The 19,397-nt window shown below is 36.7% G+C and overlaps 1 protein-coding gene across 1 annotated transcript in view; it reads right to left on the bottom strand.

Annotated features, from left to right (window-relative positions):
• Window positions 1-18,744, bottom strand: part of Galnt13 (polypeptide N-acetylgalactosaminyltransferase 13) — a 604,615-nt gene extending 585,871 nt beyond the window's left edge. The window contains exon 1 of the mRNA XM_052182494.1: window positions 18,603-18,744. Within this exon, the coding sequence (XP_052038454.1) occupies window positions 18,603-18,744 (142 nt within the window). The remainder of the gene's footprint in view (window positions 1-18,602) is intronic.
• Between the last annotated feature and the right edge of the window lie 653 nt (window positions 18,745-19,397).

Below are 19,397 nucleotides of genomic sequence, written 5' to 3'. Positions count from 1 at the left end.
CAGGCTGAGGTCATGAAAGGCGAAACACAAAAATCTCTTAAAGAAATACAGGAGAACTTTGGTCAACAGGCTGAGGTCATGAAAGATGAAACACAAAAATCTCTTAAAGAATTACAGGAAAACACAAACATGCAAGTGAAGGAGCTAAGCAAAACCATCCAGGATCTAAAATCAGAAGTAGAAACAACTAAGAAAACTCAAAGGGAGACAACTTTGGAGATAGAAAGCCTTGGGAAGAAATCAGGGGACAGAGATGCAAATATCAACAACAGAATACAAGAGATAGAAGAAAGAATCTCAGATGCTGAAGATTCCATAGAAACCATGGACTCAACAGTTAAAGAAAATGCAAAATGCAAAAAGCTTGTAACCCAAAATATCCAGGAAATCCAGGACACAATGAGAAGACCAAACCTAAGGATTATAGGCATAGATGAGAGTGAAGATTTACAACTTAAAGGGCCAGCAAACATCTTCAATAAAATTATGGAAGAAAACTTCCCTAACCTAAAGAGAGAGATGCCCATGAATATACAAGAAGCCTACAGAACTCCAAACAGACTGGACCAGAACAGAAATACTTCCCGTCACATAATAATCAAAACACCAAATGTTCTAAACAAAGAAAGAATACTAAAGGCAGTAAGAGAAAAAGGCCAAGTAACATATAAAGGAAGACCTATCAGAATCACAGCAGACTTTTCACCTGAGACTATGAAGGCTAGAAGGTCCTGGGCAGATCTCATGCAGACTCTAAGAGAACACAAATGCCAACCAAAACTACTATATCCAGCAAAACTCTCAATCACCATAGATGGAGAAACTAAGATATTTCATGACAAAACCAAGTTTACCCAATATCTATCCACAAACCCGGCCCTAAAAAGGATAATAGGAGGACAACACCAATACAAGGAGGGAAACTTCACCCTGGAAAAAGCAAGATAGTAACCTTTCATCAAACCCAAAAGAAGTTAAGCATTCAAATTAAAAAAATAACGTCAAAGATGATAGGAAGTAACAATCACTATTCCTTAATATCTCTTAACATCAATGGACTTAATGCCCCAATAAAAAGACACAGACTAACTGAATGGATACGTAAACAGGACCCTACATTTTGCTGCTTACAGGAAACACACCTCAGGGTCAAAGACAAACACTACCTTAGAGTAAAAGGCTGGAAGACAATTTTACAAGCAAATGGTCTCAGGAAACAAGCTGGAGTAGCCATTTTAATATCAGATAAAATTGACTTTCAACCCAAAGTCATCAAAAGAGACCCTGAGGGACACTTCTTGCTGGTCAAAGGAAAAATACAAAAAGAAGAACTGTCAATCCTGAACATCTATGCCCCAAATGCAAGGGCACCCTCTTTCGTAAAAGAAACTTTATTAAAACTAAAAGCACACATTGCACCTAACACAATAATTGTGGGTGACTTCAACACTGCACTTTCCTCAATGGACCGATCAGTAAAACAGAAACTAAACAGGGACACAATGAAACTAATTGAAGCTTTGGACCAATTAGATTTAACAGATATATATAGAACATTCTATCCTAAAACAAAAGAATATACATTTTTCTCAGCACCTCATGGTACCTTCTCCAAAATCGACCATATAATTGGTCACAAGACAGACCTCAACAAATATAAGAAGATAGAACTAATCCCATGCCTCCTATCTGATCACTATGGAGTAAAAGTGGTCTTCAATAGCAACAGAAACAACAGAAAGCCCACATACACATGGAAACTGAACAATACTCTACTCAATGATACCTTGGTCAAGGAAGAAATAAAGAAAGAAATTAAAGACTTTTTAGAACACAATGAAAATGAAAACACAACATACCCAAATCTATGGGACACAATGAAAGCAGTGCTAAGAGGAAAACTCATAGCCCTGAGTGCCTCCAAAAAGAAAATGGAGAGAGCATACATTACCAGCTTAATGACACACCTGAAAGCCCTAGAACAAAAAGAAGCTATTTCGCCCAGGAGGAGTAGAAGGCAGGAAATCATCAAACTCAGGGCCGAAATCAATCAAGTAGAAACAAAGAGAACCATACAAAAAATCAACAATACCAGGAGCTGGTTCTTTGAGAAAATCAACAAGATAGATAAACCCTTAGCCAGAATGACCAAAGGGCACAGAGAAAGTATCCAAATTAACAAACTTAGAAATGAAAAGGAAGATATAACAACGGAAACCGAGGAAATCCAAAAAATCATCAGATCCTACTACAAGAGCCTATACTCAACACAACTGGAGAATCTGGAGGAAATGGACAATTTCCTTGACAGATACCAAATACCAAAATTAAATCAGGACCAACTAGACCATCTAAACAGTCCCATAATGCCTAAAGAAATAGAAGGAGTCATAGAAAGTCTTCCAACCAAAAAAAGCACAGGACCAGATGGCTTCAGTGCAGAATTCTACCAGACCTTCAAAGAAGAGTTAACACCAATACTCTTCAAACTATTCCACAAAATAGAAACAGAAGGAACACTACCCAATTCCTTCTACGAAGCCACAATTAGGCTGATACCAAAGCCACACAAAGATCCAACAAAGAAAGAGAACTTCAGACCAATTTCCCTTATGAACATCGATGCAAAAATACTCAATAAAATTCTTGCCAACCGAATCCAAGAACACATCAAAACGATCATCCACCATGATCAAGTAGACTTTATCCCGGGAATGCAGGGTTGGTTCAATATACGGAAATCCATCAATACAATCCACTACATAAACAAACTCAAAGAACAAAACCACATGGTCATTTCATTGGATGCTGAAAAAGCATTTGACAAAATTCAGCATCCCTTCATGCTTAAAGTCTTGGAGAGAACAGGAATTCAAGGCCCATACCTAAACATAGTAAAAGCAATATACAGCAAACCCGTAGCCAGCATCAAACTAAATGGAGAGAAACTTGAAGCAATCCCACTGAAATCAGGGACCAGACAAGGCTGCCCCCTTTCTCCTTATCTTTTCAATATTGTACTTGAGGTACTAGCTCGGGCAATTCGACAACATAAGGAGGTCAAAGGGATACAAATTGGAAAGGAAGAAGTCAAACTATCATTATTTGCAGACGACATGATCATCTACCTAAGTGACCCAAAGAACTCCACTAGAGAGCTCCTACAGCTAATAAACAACTTCAGCAAAGTGGCAGGTTATAAAATCAACTCAAGCAAATCAGTGGCCTTCCTATACTCAAAGGATAAGCAGGCTGAGAAAGAAATTAGGGAAATGACCCCCTTCACAATAGCCACAAACAGTATAAAGTATCTTGGGGTGACTCTTACCAAACATGTGAGAGATCTGTATGACAAGAACTTCAAGACTCTGAAGAAGGAAATGGAAGAAGACCTCAAAAAATGGGAAAACCTCCCATGCTCATGGATCGGTAGAATCAATATAGTTAAAATGGCCATTTTGCCTAAAGCACTATACAGATTCAATGCAATACCCATCAAAATCCCAACTCAATTCTTCACAGAGTTAGAAAGAGCAATTATCAAATTCATCTGGAACAACAAAAAACCCAGGATAGCTAAAACTATTCTCAGCAACAAAAGGAAATCTGGGGGAATCAGTATCCCTGACCTCAAGCAATACTACAGAGCAATAGTGATAAAAACTGCATGGTATTGGTACAGTGACAGGCAGGAGGATCAATGGAACAGGATTGAAGATCCAGAAATGAACCCACACACCTATGGCCACTTGATCCTCGACAAAGAGGCTGAAAACATCCAATGGAAAAAAGATAGCCTTTTCAACAAATGGTGCTGGTTCAACTGGAGGTCAGCATGCAGAAGAATGCGAATTGATCCATCCTTGTCTCCTTGTACTAAGCTCAAATCCAAATGGATCAAGGACCTCCACATAAAGCCAGACACTCTGAAGCTAATAGAAAAGAAACTGGGGAAGACCCTTGAGGACATCGGTACAGGGAGAAAGTTTCTGAACAGAACACCAATAGCGTATGCTCTAAGAGCAAGAATTGACAAATGGGACCTCATAAAATTACAAAGTTTCTGTAAGGCAAAGGACACCATCAAGAGGACAAATCGGCAACCAACAAATTGGGAAAAGATCTTCACCAATCCTACATCAGATAGAGGGCTAATATCCAATATATATAAAGAACTCAAGAAGTTAGACTCCAGAAAATCAAACAACCCTATTAAAAAATGAGGTACAGAGTTAAACAAAGAATTCTCACCTGAAGAACTTCGGATGGCAGAGAAGCATCTTAAAAAATGCTCAACTTCATTAGTCATTAGGGAAATGCAAATCAAAACAACCCTAAGATTTCATCTTACACCAGTCAGAATGGCTAAGATTAAAAATTCAGGAGACAGCAGGTGTTGGAGAGGATGTGGAGAAAGAGGAACACTCCTCCACTGCTGGTGGGGTTGCAAATTGGTACAACCACTCTGGAAATTAGTCTGGCGGTTCCTCCGAAAACTGGGCATCTTACTTCCAGAAGATCCTGCTATACCACTCCTGGGCATATACCCAGAAGACTCCCCACCATGTAATAAGGATACATGTTCTACTATGTTCATAGCAGCCCTATTTGTAATTGCCAGATGCTGGAAAGAACCCAGGTATCCCTCAACAGAAGAGTGGATGCAAAAAATGTGGTATATCTACACAATGGAGTACTATTCAGCCATTAGAAACAATGAATTCATGAAATTCTTAGGCAAATGGATGGAGCTAGAGAATATCATACTAAGTGAGGTAACCCAGACTCAAAAGGTGAATCATGGTATGCACTCACTAATAAGTGGATATTAACCTAGAAAACTGGAATACCCAAAACATAATCCACACATCAAATGAGGTACAAGAAGAAAGGAGGAGTGGCCCCTGGTTCTGGAAAGACTCAGTGAAACAGTATTCAGCAAAACCAGAACGGGGAAGTGGGAAGGGGTGGGTGGGAGGACAGGGGAAGAGAAGGGGGCTTGCGGGACTTTCGGGGAGTGGGGGGGCTAGAAAAGGGAAATCATTTGAAATGTAAATAAATTATATCGAATAATAAAAAAAAAAAGAATGGAATACCATATCATTTGGAACAGGCTTATTTTCATTTGAAAAGTATAAGAATGTATCAGATTGCAAGTAAGTTTGCTACAACTGCAAACAAACAAACAAACAAACAAAAAAACAAGAAAACTAACATTAACTTGGTGGTTGAAAACTAAGATTCTCTCAATCCTTGACACTGAGTCCAAAATTAGGGTGTCACATGTACTATGCTGGGTTTTAACATAGGTACTAATCCATTCCTATAATACTTCCATTGTCAGCTAATCATATTTTCAAAGACCATGTGTCCAAATAAAGTTACTTTCTAGTTTTCAACAATCCAGGAATTTTTGTGTAATGCTGTTCAATGACCATTATTTAGTTTTATTTTCTATATGTGTTATTTACACTATTTATATTAAGATTATTTCCTTTGCTTAGATGGCACTTCAAATGCCAAGATTGTGGCAAATTTCCTTGAAATCTTTCCCATGTGGTGACATATTCAGTTATCTTAATGCATATAGTTACAAACTAAAAGAAATCAAGGTTGTTTTAAACTGGTGGCAAAATGATGTTGATGATCTTTATGCTTTCTTTACCTATTGGTAATGTTTATATATTATTTCTGCTCTACATAAATTTTTAGTTAGAGTCTTAAAATGATTCATGCCAGTAGTGTGTTACTGTGGGAACAAAATTTGAATTCTTGCTCTGCAGATCCCTCCACTGTGACCATCTGCAGGAAGCAATCATGAACTTTCTTCATTCTGGCATCTGATTGCCAGTCTAGGCAGCATATACAATCTTAAAATAAACATTAAATAACATAAAATACGTCAGGTAGGGAAATATTCATGGTTAATAATGTAAGGCAGCAAGCACAGGAAGGAGTAAGAGGCACTTAAGCTGTGAACTTTAAGGCCACTTGTGTCAGTGACATCTGAAAAAAGTGTGGAAAAAAACAAGACTATGAATATGTAAAAAATATGATAATAATAATAACAATAACAACAACAACAACAACAACATTACAGAAAGATCAGTTAGAAATGAAAAGACCCTCAGGTAGGAAAATACTGCCTGTGATCCCAGAGTAGTCAGGACACGGGGGAGGAATGAATGTGAGAGAATACTAGACATTTAGTGACAATGACTTTAGGGCGCCAATACAAAATTTGGTTAGCCATTGTGAAGACCTTGGCTTTTATTCAATATAAGGACATGCCAGCTATGAGATCTCATTAGTGGAATGTAGGATTTTTGTAAGATGATATTTATTTTCTCCATTAGAGCTGTTAGAAGATGGAGAAGAAAACATGACACCTTGAGTTGTGGGCTTGGCACAAAGTCAATTCTGAGTCATTGAAAGCTCTGATGACAGGGAAGGTATTGACAACATGCACAGGCCTCCTACATAAAGCAATAATCCACCTGGATGGAGAATAACTCTCAGCTTCCAGGAAGTTGTCTTTGAGGCCAAATCACACTCTATATAAGAAATATATAGTCATGTTGTAAACAGATACAATAAAACAAAAAAATTAAATTTTAGAGATTATTTTAAAGAAGGAGGGAAAATACAGTCATAGGACATGGTAACAATGCCAGGAATGACTGAGAAAGTAACAGTTTTAACTTTTATTTCTCCTTTTAAAATGCAAAGGAAAATGTTTATGAAAGTTACAATGTGTTACATACAATGTTATACCAGGAAAACCTTTTCTTAAATACTTCACATTGCAGGTAGCAGCTAAAATTTCTCACTAATTGGTTTTTAGTTGTTTTTCTTTCTTTTTTTTTTATTGGATATTTGCTTTATTTACACTTCAAATGGAATCCTCTTTCTACCTTACCCCTCCAAAAACCCTTATCCCATCCCCCACTTCCCCTGCTCACCAACCCCCTCAATTACCTGACTTGCATTTCCCTGTTCTGGGGAATCAAGCCTTCACAAGACCAAAGGCATCCCCTCTCATTGATGTCTGCAATGGTCATCTCCTGCTACTTATGTAGCTGGAGCTATGGGTCCCTCCATGTATACTCTTTGGTTGCAGGTTTAGTCCCTGGGAGCTCTGGGAGGTACTGGTTGGTACATATTATTGTTCCTTCTATTGGACTGCAAACTTCTTCAGCTCCTTGGGTCCTGTCTCTAGCTGGTCCATTGGGGACCTTATGTTCATTCTATTGGTTGGCTGTGAGCCATGGGTATTTTGATCCACTTTCCAATAAGGATCAAAGAATCCACTCTTTGGTCAAACTGCAAAGATTCTGTAAGGCAAAGGACACTGTCAATAGGACAAAACAGCAACCATGATTGGGAAAAGATCTTTACCAATCCTACATCTGACAGAGGGCTAAAATCCAAAATATACAAAGAACTCAAAAAGTTAGACTCCAGAAAACCAAATAACCCTATTAAAAATGTGGTACAGAGCTAAACAAAGAAGTTTCAACTGAAGAGTACCAGATGGCTGAAAAACACCTAAAGAAATGTTCAACATCCTTAATCATCAGGGAAATACAAATCTAAACAACCCTGAGATTCCACCTCACACCAGTCAGAATGGCCAAGATCAAAAACTCAGGGGACAGCAAACACTCCTCCATTGCTGGAGGGATTGCAAGTTGGTACAACCATACTGGAAATCAGTTTGGCTGTTCCTCAGGAAACTGAACATAGCACTACCTGAGCACCCAGCTATACCACTCCTGGGCATATACCCAGAAGATGCTCCAACATATAACAAGGACACATGCTCCACTATGTTCATAGCAGCCTTATTTATAATAACCAGAAGCTGAAAAGAACCCAGATGTCCCTCAACACAGGAATAGATACAGAAAATGTGGTGCATTTACACAATAGAGTACTATTCAGCGATTAAAAACAATGAATTCATGAAATTCTTAGGCAAATGGATAGAGCTAGAAAATATCCTAAGTGAGGTAACTCAATCTCAAAAGAACACACACGGTATGCACGTGTATAAGTGGATATTAACCTCAAAGCTTGGAATACCCAAGATACAACTCACAGACCACATGAAGTTCAAAAAGAAGGAAGCACTAGTAGTTTTTTTTTATCATTCAATATATGATTGTAAAGTATTTAATCATCAGATGCATCAGAAATGATATTATAAATAAAGTCATGAATTGAACATTTTCATATAGTGGTAATGAGACTTGATCAATTAGGCTCCCAGAAATTCACTAAAAATATCTATATGAAGAGCACTTATATATTTGAAAAACTCATTTTATAATCTAGACTCCACTATAAAGTATGTCAATAGTGTACAGAAAATAATCAATAACATTTCCAGAAAACTTCATTATGAAATATTGGTGATATTTAGTAGTAAAAATACAAATAATTTAATTTTTATGATAGTTATTAAAGTTAGGATAAATGTTCAAATTGAAAAAAATAAAGAAAAATTAAGTGTATAATTCCAAGCTACTTTTCTTCCTTATTTTTATTGTAGTTTGGTTTTTATGTTTAGTATAAATTAATTGTATTAGGAAAAACAAATATGAACTACTTTTAACAAAGTATAGCAAATTAAGTTACTATTTTTTTTATTTCTTTTCCAGTGCAATGATTAAAGATTTGGAAAGAAATATTTACATATGTAACAAATTTGGAAAGTTATTTAATATATATACACACAGATACACATATATATGAAAAACCAATAAAGAAATTGATACCATTAACTTGAGAGGGAATGGATGTATATTCAAGAAGGAGGGACTATAAAAAGTGGGGAATGATATAAGTATAATACACAAACATAGAATTTTTAAAAAGCAAAACTAAAATTAAAATATTCAAAAGTAAAATTTATATACTAACAAATTTTGGAAATTCATTTAATAAAAGTCTAGTCAATTATAAATGACAAATTAATTTTATAAAATAAATATTTATAAAAATAAATTATATATCAGAGATATAATTGTTTTTATTGTTTTTAACTGTTATTAATATCTTAGATCTTTATAATTATCATTGTTTTACTATATAAAAAGATTAAGCCAAGCCTTTAAAAATTATGAATGTTCTAGCAAAATTTATCACAGTGAGACAGTCATGGCCTTGGCATAAGTAAAGATCTTATAGATAGGAAACAAAATTAAATTATAGATAGGAAGCATCAAAGGCAAATAAGGACAATCTATTCTATTGGCTGGAGTGAAGCCTCAGCACATGGCCTGGATTTGATTCCCAGCACCCAATAACAGATAACAATAATCCTTAATTCTAGTTTCAGGTGACCTATCACCCTCTTCAGGCCTCTACAGACATGTAATATATATGCATATATGCAATCAAGACACTCAAATAACAATAGATACTACAAAGCTTTAACTAAATTGGTTTGAAGTTAACACATGTGACTATGAATCTTTGGCAAGGATGTGCGGGATCCAGCACGCTCCTACGCTGCTGAGGGGGGCAGAAAACAGTCTAACAAGTTGTCAAAACAGACTGGCAGTACCTCACGAAATTAAACACACACTTAGCATATGACTCAGCATTTCTACTCCTTGGTATTCTTCCAGGAGTTATGAAAACATATGTCTACACACAGACTTGTACATAAATGCAGGAGGATTTATTCATCACAGTAAAAAAATGAGAATAACCTAAACGCCCATCAAGGGAAAAGATAAACAATTGCTACCTGTCTATATGCCAGGGATTAAATTTCAATGGATGTCTCACACATAGGTCTTGGCTTCCTGTTCTTCAATGGGCAGCTGTCCAGATGTAGAGTATAGAAGAAGTGTTTAGATAACAGGGGCAGAACCAACCTCAGTGGACACATGATACTACAAAAATATGAGGGCAGTGGGTCTTCCTGATCTGGTGTCCCATCTCCCAGAGACAATGGCCTCACTCTGGAGTATAAAGTGTGTCCTCTTGGGACCGAAACCTCACTGAGTTGACCCTAGATTACCAACATTCAGAGACTAGAAAAAATATACTTTAATTCTAAATAAATTATCCTGTGTCAGGTATTCACTGATAATGCTCAAAACCATGATTAACACAAAAATCATAACACTGAGAAAACACACTCAAGCATGGGCGTTGATGGGTACAAGACCCCAGTCTCCACATTCTTAGAATAGATCAAACTAAACAATGTTTATCAAAATTAGGTTAGTGAGTATCAAATTAACTGACTGGAAATATGAAGTAATAATTTGCCTTGAATGGTACATAAATATGAGGACGAGCCAGAGGCCTATATTTCAAAATCTATCAAAATTATGTTAACCATTTGAATAGATATCTCAATATGATGATTTGAATTTATACATTCCTTAATTGTACCCAAACTGGTATTCATAAGGGGTTTGCTCATTTACTAACAATGAGGCCTGTTCTATAAATCAGTTTATTCTTGATTCTCTTGCTATTTAATTGGATTTTTCCATTTCAAAGCTGCCAGTGTTGTTTTATTATAATCATTCATTATCTCCGATTTTCTTCACTCCATGCTTTTTCTGTCTGAGTACATATCCATTTACTAGACTTTTTTCAAAATCCTCAGTATCACTCCTGTGTATAGATTAATTCTTTATACCTACCTAAAACACATTCCATTAGGAGCATCTTCAATATTACCAATATTACCACACATATATGCAATGACATTTTTAAGCCTCTATAGAATAAATCAGACCATACATTAATTCATTAAAATATTAATGCTAGGAGAGCACTGTAAAACAGGCACTATCTTCTGTAATAATGGTAGGAATGGACAAAATGAACACAAATTTTAAATTATTTACTTGTTTCTGATATAACACACCTCATTTGTGACACTGATTGCCATTGGATGCACCTGATTAGTCAGTCATTTTATTGGTCAGTTTTTAAATAGTGTCACCCCATCTTCTCTAGTCAGTTAACTCTGCATTTTAGTTTTTTCAGAAATAAAAGTTATAGTTTTCCCCTAAATGACAACTATACCTTATGAATTGTGTTATCTGTATTTAATACTTATACACTCTAACTTCCCTTGATAGCATAGGATGGGTATCTTGACATTTCATTTGCATAATTCTAATTACTTTTCTCCTTGCTAAAAAAAATGAAAACAAGAACATGTCTTCTGGGCATGCCACTGCTAATGTTTGCCTAGATGGATTGTTGGTTTGTTGGTTTTGCAGTATTAGGGAATGAATCCAAGATAACATCTGGCCACTGAGCCAAATCTACATACAGTGTCTTCTTTGTTATAATTTTATCATTAGCTCTGACAGAATCCATTCTTCAAATAATGTTTGGTGGATATAAAATATGATCTTGCATAACATTAAACAAAATGTACTGTAAATCTAGACAGCTACTTTCAGCTAGTGAGGTCAAGGATCTTATAAGACAATCTACCACTTCCTAAACCAGTATAATTTTCTAACTGCATTTTCAATACTTATTCATACTTACAAATCAGTACAGCTCTCCTCCTTTGTTAAAAGAAGTTTATTTTTGCAGTAGAAGGAGACCATCAAAGAAAGCCATGACTAGTCAAAATATGGAGAAGAACAAACCATGGGATCCTATCCACAACTTATACAATTACAATATAACTGATGTGCCTAAGGCTCAAAAGCAATCCTAGAAGAGGAGGTGTAAAGATTCTAAGAGCCAGAGGATCAGGAAGTCCAGAGAATTATGCCTTCTAGCTGTGACAGGAAAGCTACTCTCTTGAAATCTCAAGAACATGCCTTGGTGTTGCCTAAAGCAGAACCAAACATTTGAACAATTAGCATCCCAATGTAGATAGGAGAAATTACATGCAGCCTCACCCCTAGGTAAAGAGCTATAAGCAATTTGCTCTACTGAGAGAGGAAGAACTATTCATCCCCAGGGATAAACACCTTATTGATTATCCAATTAAAGGTGATCAGTCCTAGTAATAAATTCATGAACACAACACTGACAGATTCAGAAGATTGTATTGGTGTGTCTACTCATTTATCTGTATATGTAACAGCAATGGTTAAAGAAGGCCACTTGAATTTTGGAAGAAGTATTGAGGTGGATATAGAAGAGGTAAGAGTGGGGAAATAATGTAATTATATTTTAAATAAAACAGAAAGATGAGAAATCACATTTTAGTGATTTACTGAGGTAAACTGGTAAATTAAAATGTGCATATGTGATATATGCACATCTAAGTGAGATACAAGCTTCTTGCTTGCTTCTTCCTTCCTGTTTAGTTGCTTTGGGTCTCTGGAATGTAACATGGTACCTGCATTTTATAGCTAATATCTACTTATAAGTGAGTGCATACTCTGCATGCCTTTTTGGGACTGGGTTACCTCACTCAGGATGATATTCTCAAGTTCCATCCCTGAAACATTCATGATATCTTTGTATTTAATAGCTGAATAGTATTCCATCGTGTAGATACACCACATTTTCTTTATCTATTCTCCAGTTGAGAGACATCAACATTGTTTCCAGTTTTTGGATATTACAAATAAAGCTGCTATGAAATGCCCAGAAATAAGATAGCTGGGTTTTATTAGTGAGTGCATACCATGATTAATCTTTTGAGACTGGGTTACTTCACTTAGTATGATGTTCTCCAGCTCTATCCATTTGTCTAAGAATTTCATGAATTCATTGTTTCTAATGGCTGAATAGTACTCCATTGTGTATATATACCACATTTTTGCATCCATTCTTCCATTGAGGGGTACCTGGGTACTTTCCAGGTTCTGGCTATTATAAATAGGGCTGCTATGAACATAGTGGAGCATGTATCCTTTAGCCTAGAAAATTGGAATACCTAAAACATAATCCACACATCAAATGAGGTACAAGAAGAATGGAGGAGTGGCCTGGTTCTGTCTCAGTGTAGCAGTATAGGGCAAAACCAGAACAGGGAAGTGGGAAGGGGTGGATGGGAGAACAGGGGGAGGGAAGGGGGCTTATGGGACCTTCGGAGAGTGGGGGGCCAGAAAAGGGGGAATCATTTGAAATAAAATAAAAATATATCAAATTTAAAAAAAAGATAGCTGGGTCTTGAGATAGAACTTCTCCCTGTTTTCTTAGAAACTGCCAAATTGATTTCCAAAGTGGATGTACATGTTTGCATTCCCAGGAGAGATGAAGAATTGTCCCCCTTGCTCTACAAGCTAAACAAGAAGGAAGGCTTAAGTGAGGAAGCTTAAATCTCACTTAGAAGTTGGAATAGCATAGCCCCTCATAAAAAGTCAGATGAGGTAGGGAATTGGGGGTAAGGGGGATGTAAAGGAGAATGGGAGTTTCAGGATCAGGTGTGGGGAAAGACAACATGGCCAGGAAAATGAATGGAAATATGCAACTGACAAGGGTAAGGAGGTGGGGAAAACCTGGGATCAGGGAGGTGTCCAAGAATCAATGGAGATGACCTTAGCTGTGACACACTACACTGAGGATATGAAACTTAAAGAGGCCACATCCTATAGCCATACAAACTCCAAGTAGACCAGGGGCTCTCCCAAAAGCAGCTGCCTGTTCCTGGGATATGTTCTGTTAACTGGGTGCCTTGCCTGGCCTCAGTGGCAGAGGAAGCACCTAGCTTAGCAGGGACTTGAATGCTAGCTAGGGGAATATCAGGGGAACCACACCTACTCAGAGGGGAAGAGAAGAGGAGATGGGGGAAGGATTGTGGGAAGGGATGACTGGAAGGGCAGTGAGTGTGATATAAAGTAAATGAGTAAAAAATAAATGATAAATTCTAAAAAAAAATAAAATTTTGAGAATGGAAGTTCTACTTGTCTTATGAGTTTGCAAAATGAACAATTTAAATGAGTTAGTATTCTGTTAGTTACCACCTAATTTAAGTGGTTTTAATAAAGAAAGAAAACTTAAATATCTACTTCTGTAATTCAAGATAAAACTGCCTACTACCATGGCACAGTTTATGTGCTTCTATTCTTCTAAGTGTGTGGATGATTAATATAAACTACCCTTTCTAACAAGTTTCAGTACCACTGCTGTTCCTAAGATGAAGCTAAAATTCTTTTCTAGTTACTCAAGGTCCTTTAAAATCTGTCTTTATCCTGGCTTTCAGTGTCCAATCTAGTAATTCTTTTTATGTCTGATTGAGATTTTATCAGTTAATTTACTGATTGCATGGCTCTTTACTTTTGGAAAGTGCTTTAGTCCTTTTGCAATCCCCTCCCTCCCGACATCCATGAAGCAGGAAGTCTTCCATCCCTCAAAACCTTTAATGCTGAAAATAGTCTGTTCAGCAGTCACTCCTTTATACTTTGTGATGTAGCTAGATTAGTAGGTTAGAATGTATGATTCTTTTTTTCTTTTAAACTTGTTCTGCTCTTCCTCCAATTTTTATTGTTTCAGTTTTGATTACTCTCACCTGCTAGCCACCGTCAGCTATAAACATGAAGAACTTCCAAGTCCATTTTGTTTCCCCTGATCCCTGAATACTGACTCTGAGCCTTGTCCAAAATCTTTATCTTTTTGGGGGGAGGGGTATTTTATTTATTTACATTTCAAATGTTATCCCACTTCCCAGTTTCCCCTCCACAGGCTCCCATTCCCTCCTCCCTTTCTCCTGCCTCTGAGGGTGCTCCCCCACCTACCTGCCCACTCCTGCCTCAGTGGCCTACCACTTCCTATCCAAATACATGAGGCCTCCACAGGACTAAGGGGCTCCCCTCTCAGTGATGATAGATAAGGTGCTACATATTCAGCTCAAGCCATGGGTACCTCCATGTACTCTTTGGTTGGTGATTTATAGTCCCTGAGAGCTTTGGGGGGGTCGGTTCTTTGATATTGTTGTTCTTCCTTTGAGGTTTTCAAAGAGTGTGTAATTCTTAAAGACAATCAATGACTCATTTGATTGAACTTGTACATGACTCAGAGATTAGCCCAGTATTTAACAAATAAAAGAATGACATAATTTGTTTGAAGTGTTTTTGCCAATTTCTTGTTTTTTTTTTAAATTCTAACATAATTATATAATTTCCTCCTCCCCTTTCTGTACTCCAAAGTATCATGTATATTCTCCTGATCTATTCAAACCATATCTTCTTCTTTCTTTATTGTTGGTACAAACAAATGTGTGTGCGTGTGTGTGTGTGTGTGTGTGTGTGTGTGTGTGTGTGTATTCTTAAATGCATGAATACATTTCAGTCTATATAATGTCAACTGTATGAATGTTTTTAGTGCTAACCATTTGGTATTGGATAACCGATTCGTGTGTTCTTACCTGGGAAGGACTATGTCTGAATTCAGCATTCACCACTTGTCCATACATGTTGATATTAGCATGTTTATTGTTATTGTCCTTGTTCAGTTTATGTTTAGGCAGTCATGTTGCTGAGAGTTCATGAGTGTATCGTGTAACAGTAAGTAGTAGGTGACTCAATATGATAGGAATCTCATTGATCCTCTGGCTCACACAGTTTTTCTGGATCATCTTCCTCAATGTGCCCTAAGCCATAGTATAGTATAATATGGTATGGTAAAGTATGGTATGGCATAATATCCCTAGACCATAGTATAGATCATCCTTTTGAATGGGCCTCCACAACTCTGCATTTTGTTTCCTTGTAGTATTCTGTAATGGTCTCCATCAGTTGTAATTTGAAATTTCTTTGATGAGGGGTGACAACTACATTTTTCTGTGGGTATAACAACACATTTAGAATATGGTTAGAGGATTATGCTTGTTGTATGTTCTCCATCAAGATCCATGAGGTCACTAGCCCTGGGCAGCTAGCTAAGTTTCCAATACTAGGCATGATTTCCTTCTAGTAGAGATAGTCTTAAACACAATTAAAGAGGTATTAATTACCTCAAAGATATGCATACCCCTACTGTAGCTTTGCAGTTATTGTACCATGCTGGCTACTGCTGTGATTCACAGGTATCACAGTTGGGTAGAAACATTGGTTGTTTTCTTCCTTTGCAGGCTTGCGTGGCACCTTCTTGTACTGTTAAAGGAAGTCCTCAAATAGGACGGTTTCAGGTCAATTTTTCAGTTTAGTTTAAACTATCTATACACATCTAAAAAAGGTTTACATGCATTATACTCTGCTTTCTTTCCTTTTTATTTATTCTGCTCTCAAATATTACATCCTGACTACAGTTTCTCCTTCTTCCCATCATTTCAGTCATATCCCCACAGGAAAGAACAGGCCTTCCAGGGACATGAAGAAATATGGCATAACAAGCTACAGTAAGACCAGGTAACCTTGATAGTCTCGTTTAGAGACTGGATGAGGCAGTCTAGTACTCCTACTACATCTCAAAAACCGAATCTCAAAGGAAGGCAAAAGAGTCAGTGATTCTCTTCATATATGTTATGGTTGTGTAGCTCAGTGTTCTAGTGGGATTACTGTTTTTTTCAATGTAGATCATTACAGTGTGAATATTTATGACATTTCCAGAAATCTTTACCATAGTTTTACCCCCTTCTCTTAATTCTACATTATCATTACACTCTTCCTAATTAAAATTCCCACATTCTGCCCATTTCCTCAGAGATTTTAAGTAACAGCACCTCAATATCAGTGCTTATTTTGAACTGTATATGCTAGAAATTTGCTTGATATAAATCACTTTACTTAATATTATGTTTATAAATATTAAAATTTCAGACATTGCATGAAAGGTCACTGATTTTAAAAAAAAAGGGTACTTAGAAATGTTTCAATCACAAGATATATGAGTTTAGTAGGAAAACTGCATTTTATTAAAAAAAAATAGGTCTCCCACAACATCACATCTTTCAGTACTGTTGGGTCTCAAAGAAACCTAGGACAAATGGTTACAAAGGAAACAGGACTGTAATAGGAATAAGCAATGGTGAGAAGAAATGGCAGCCAAAGTCCTGGCTCCTTAGTTAATCATTGTCCTGGTTTCCTTTGAGATCTAACAGGCACCTTGATCTTGGACTTTCCAGGTCTTGAAACCATAAAAAAATAAAGTCCTGCTGTGTAAATGGCACCCAGCCTGCCCATCATGTTATAGCAGCCCTAATGGACCAGGGCAGTATTTTATAAATGAGGCCACTTTCACAAAATAAGCTGCAGAAAAAAAGTATCATGCCTGGCGGCATCATATTTCACATTTGGATATTTAAAATTCACCACTAAAGTTATAAATCAGCAGAGCTACATATTTTTTATAGCTGTGGGAAAGACCACTCTGGTTTTGCTGAATCAGATTATAGCATTTCTTTGTGCCCAATCTAGGTGTCTCCAATGAAAAATATGATAAAGTGAACATTCCACACTGATACAATGCATCGAACACACTCTATTCTCAATCAAGCAGCAGCTCAGTGACTCCAGTAAAGATGCAGAGAAGACTAATTCCAGAGTTTTCCTTAAAGACAAGGAAATCGAGCCCATGCTCATTCATCAAAAGTAAGACAAGGTTCTCCCTGCCAAATTATTGTGGAATAAAGGCTTAAAATATATATAAGCTAAGAAAATCAAAATACAGTAGTTTCAATTATCTATGCTAAATCAAAGCCACAATGAGAGATGCAGACAAATTTTGAAAAGAGGAAGATGCTTATAATCCTTCCAGCGGAGCAAGATCATTTTTGAAAGCTGTATAAAACACTTTAAACTAAAAGTAATTTCCAAAAATGCTCTATGCTTTTCTAAGCTTCCTGCAGCCGAATACTGTCAACTTAATTGCATTTATCAGGGTACTTTTGCTAAAGAATAATCTTTAAATTACTAAATTAAAACTAATAAATGAAAATCCTAACTCAATAATTTATAGATCTAAACATTTCACCTTAAACTGAAAGGAAAATGTTTATTTTGTATGCATATATTATTTTATTATTATGAAGCACAGATTCCATTTTAATTCAATGGATTGAATACCATTAAGCATATTTTAAATATTAGAAGTCACATTTACTGTGAATATTTTAAAAATATACATATTTTGGATCTTGATGTCAAAGAACAGAATATACAAAAACTGTTTGCAGACATTGAAACTCATGTCTTCCTTCATAAATCACCTTTTAATATACATTATCATATTTATTTAGAATTTGCTGCTATCTAGTCCTTGAAACTGATCCTTAAAGAAATAGTCACCTTATGCTATACCTAAAATTATTTTTGCCCTTACCCTGGAGCTAAGACTCGGTGACCTCCAAGATGAATTTACCTCCAATTGTCCTAGTCTTCTCTCGTGTCACTCTTTCATTTCCTCTATGTGTTATGTGCTTCACCTTTAAGGTGATTGGTTTCTGAGTGCTCAGACTTCAAATTCTGTCTGATAGGAACATTCCAAAATGATTATATACTAGGAGATAGCACTGGAATGGTGAAACCTGAAGGTTATCTTAGAGTTTGGAGAGCTACTGTCATTTCTTCCACATAGACACTTAAGGCTACACAAGTATAGCAGCTCCCATATGGTTAAAGGTGTGTGAACAGTTCGCTGAAATGCTGTTCTAAGACAGTAAAGCAGGACTCATCTAGTTTGAAGTCTCTGGCTCTGTTTCCATGAGCACTCACCCCTCAGCGCAGGCAGCAGGGATCTCTCCTTCTTGTCATCACACTTGTTGCACTCACTGAAGTAGAGGAGTAAGAAGACATCAACAAGCACCCACATCAGTGAAGTGGCAAGAACCACCTTGCAGTAGACAAATCTCCTCATGCTTGATTTCTAGTCAATACGGAGACTGAAGACAGATGTTCCTGAGATAAATCCAAGCCACAGAGGTGATCTCCAGGACAAAAGCAAGAGGCATCCCACTATATTGGAACAGAAAAAAGAAAGAATGCTCATTATGATAGAGGGATGTTTTGTACAAAGTAGGTAGACTACAAAATAAATGACTTAGTTCATTTATTCATGCTCCCAGATGTGTCAGCATTCAGGTCATCAAATGTAAAACTAAAGCCCCTCAGACTTTAACAAGCCAGGTAGGTAAGATTCTAGCACATGGTCCCTGAGTCCTTACTATGCTGCAAGGTGGGTCTTGGGAAAACTATCTGACTTCTTCCAATGGCATTTACTTTACGTTATACATAATCACGTTATCCTATATAGAACTATGGTGTCAATAAGGCACACTTATTCTGACACAGTTCTTTGGCTAGCCAATATTGTTTTGCAAGATAAATCATCCTGAAATAACAATGTTCCACAGAGTCGAACAGCTGACATTTAGCTACTGGGCAACTCTCAGTCTGTTCACTTGATTGTACTTGGAGACCTGCTCTGCATCCATTTTCTAATCTGTGAAAGAAGCATAACAGTGGCACATCTAAAGATTTGCTAGGACTAAGTGCAATCAAGCTTACCAA

This window comes from Apodemus sylvaticus, chromosome 5 (assembly GCF_947179515.1).
Source record: "Apodemus sylvaticus chromosome 5, mApoSyl1.1, whole genome shotgun sequence".
NCBI lineage: Eukaryota > Metazoa > Chordata > Mammalia > Rodentia > Muridae > Apodemus > Apodemus sylvaticus.
Note: the sequence above shows the minus strand (reverse complement) of the source record. Positions and strands in the feature narration are given on the sequence as shown.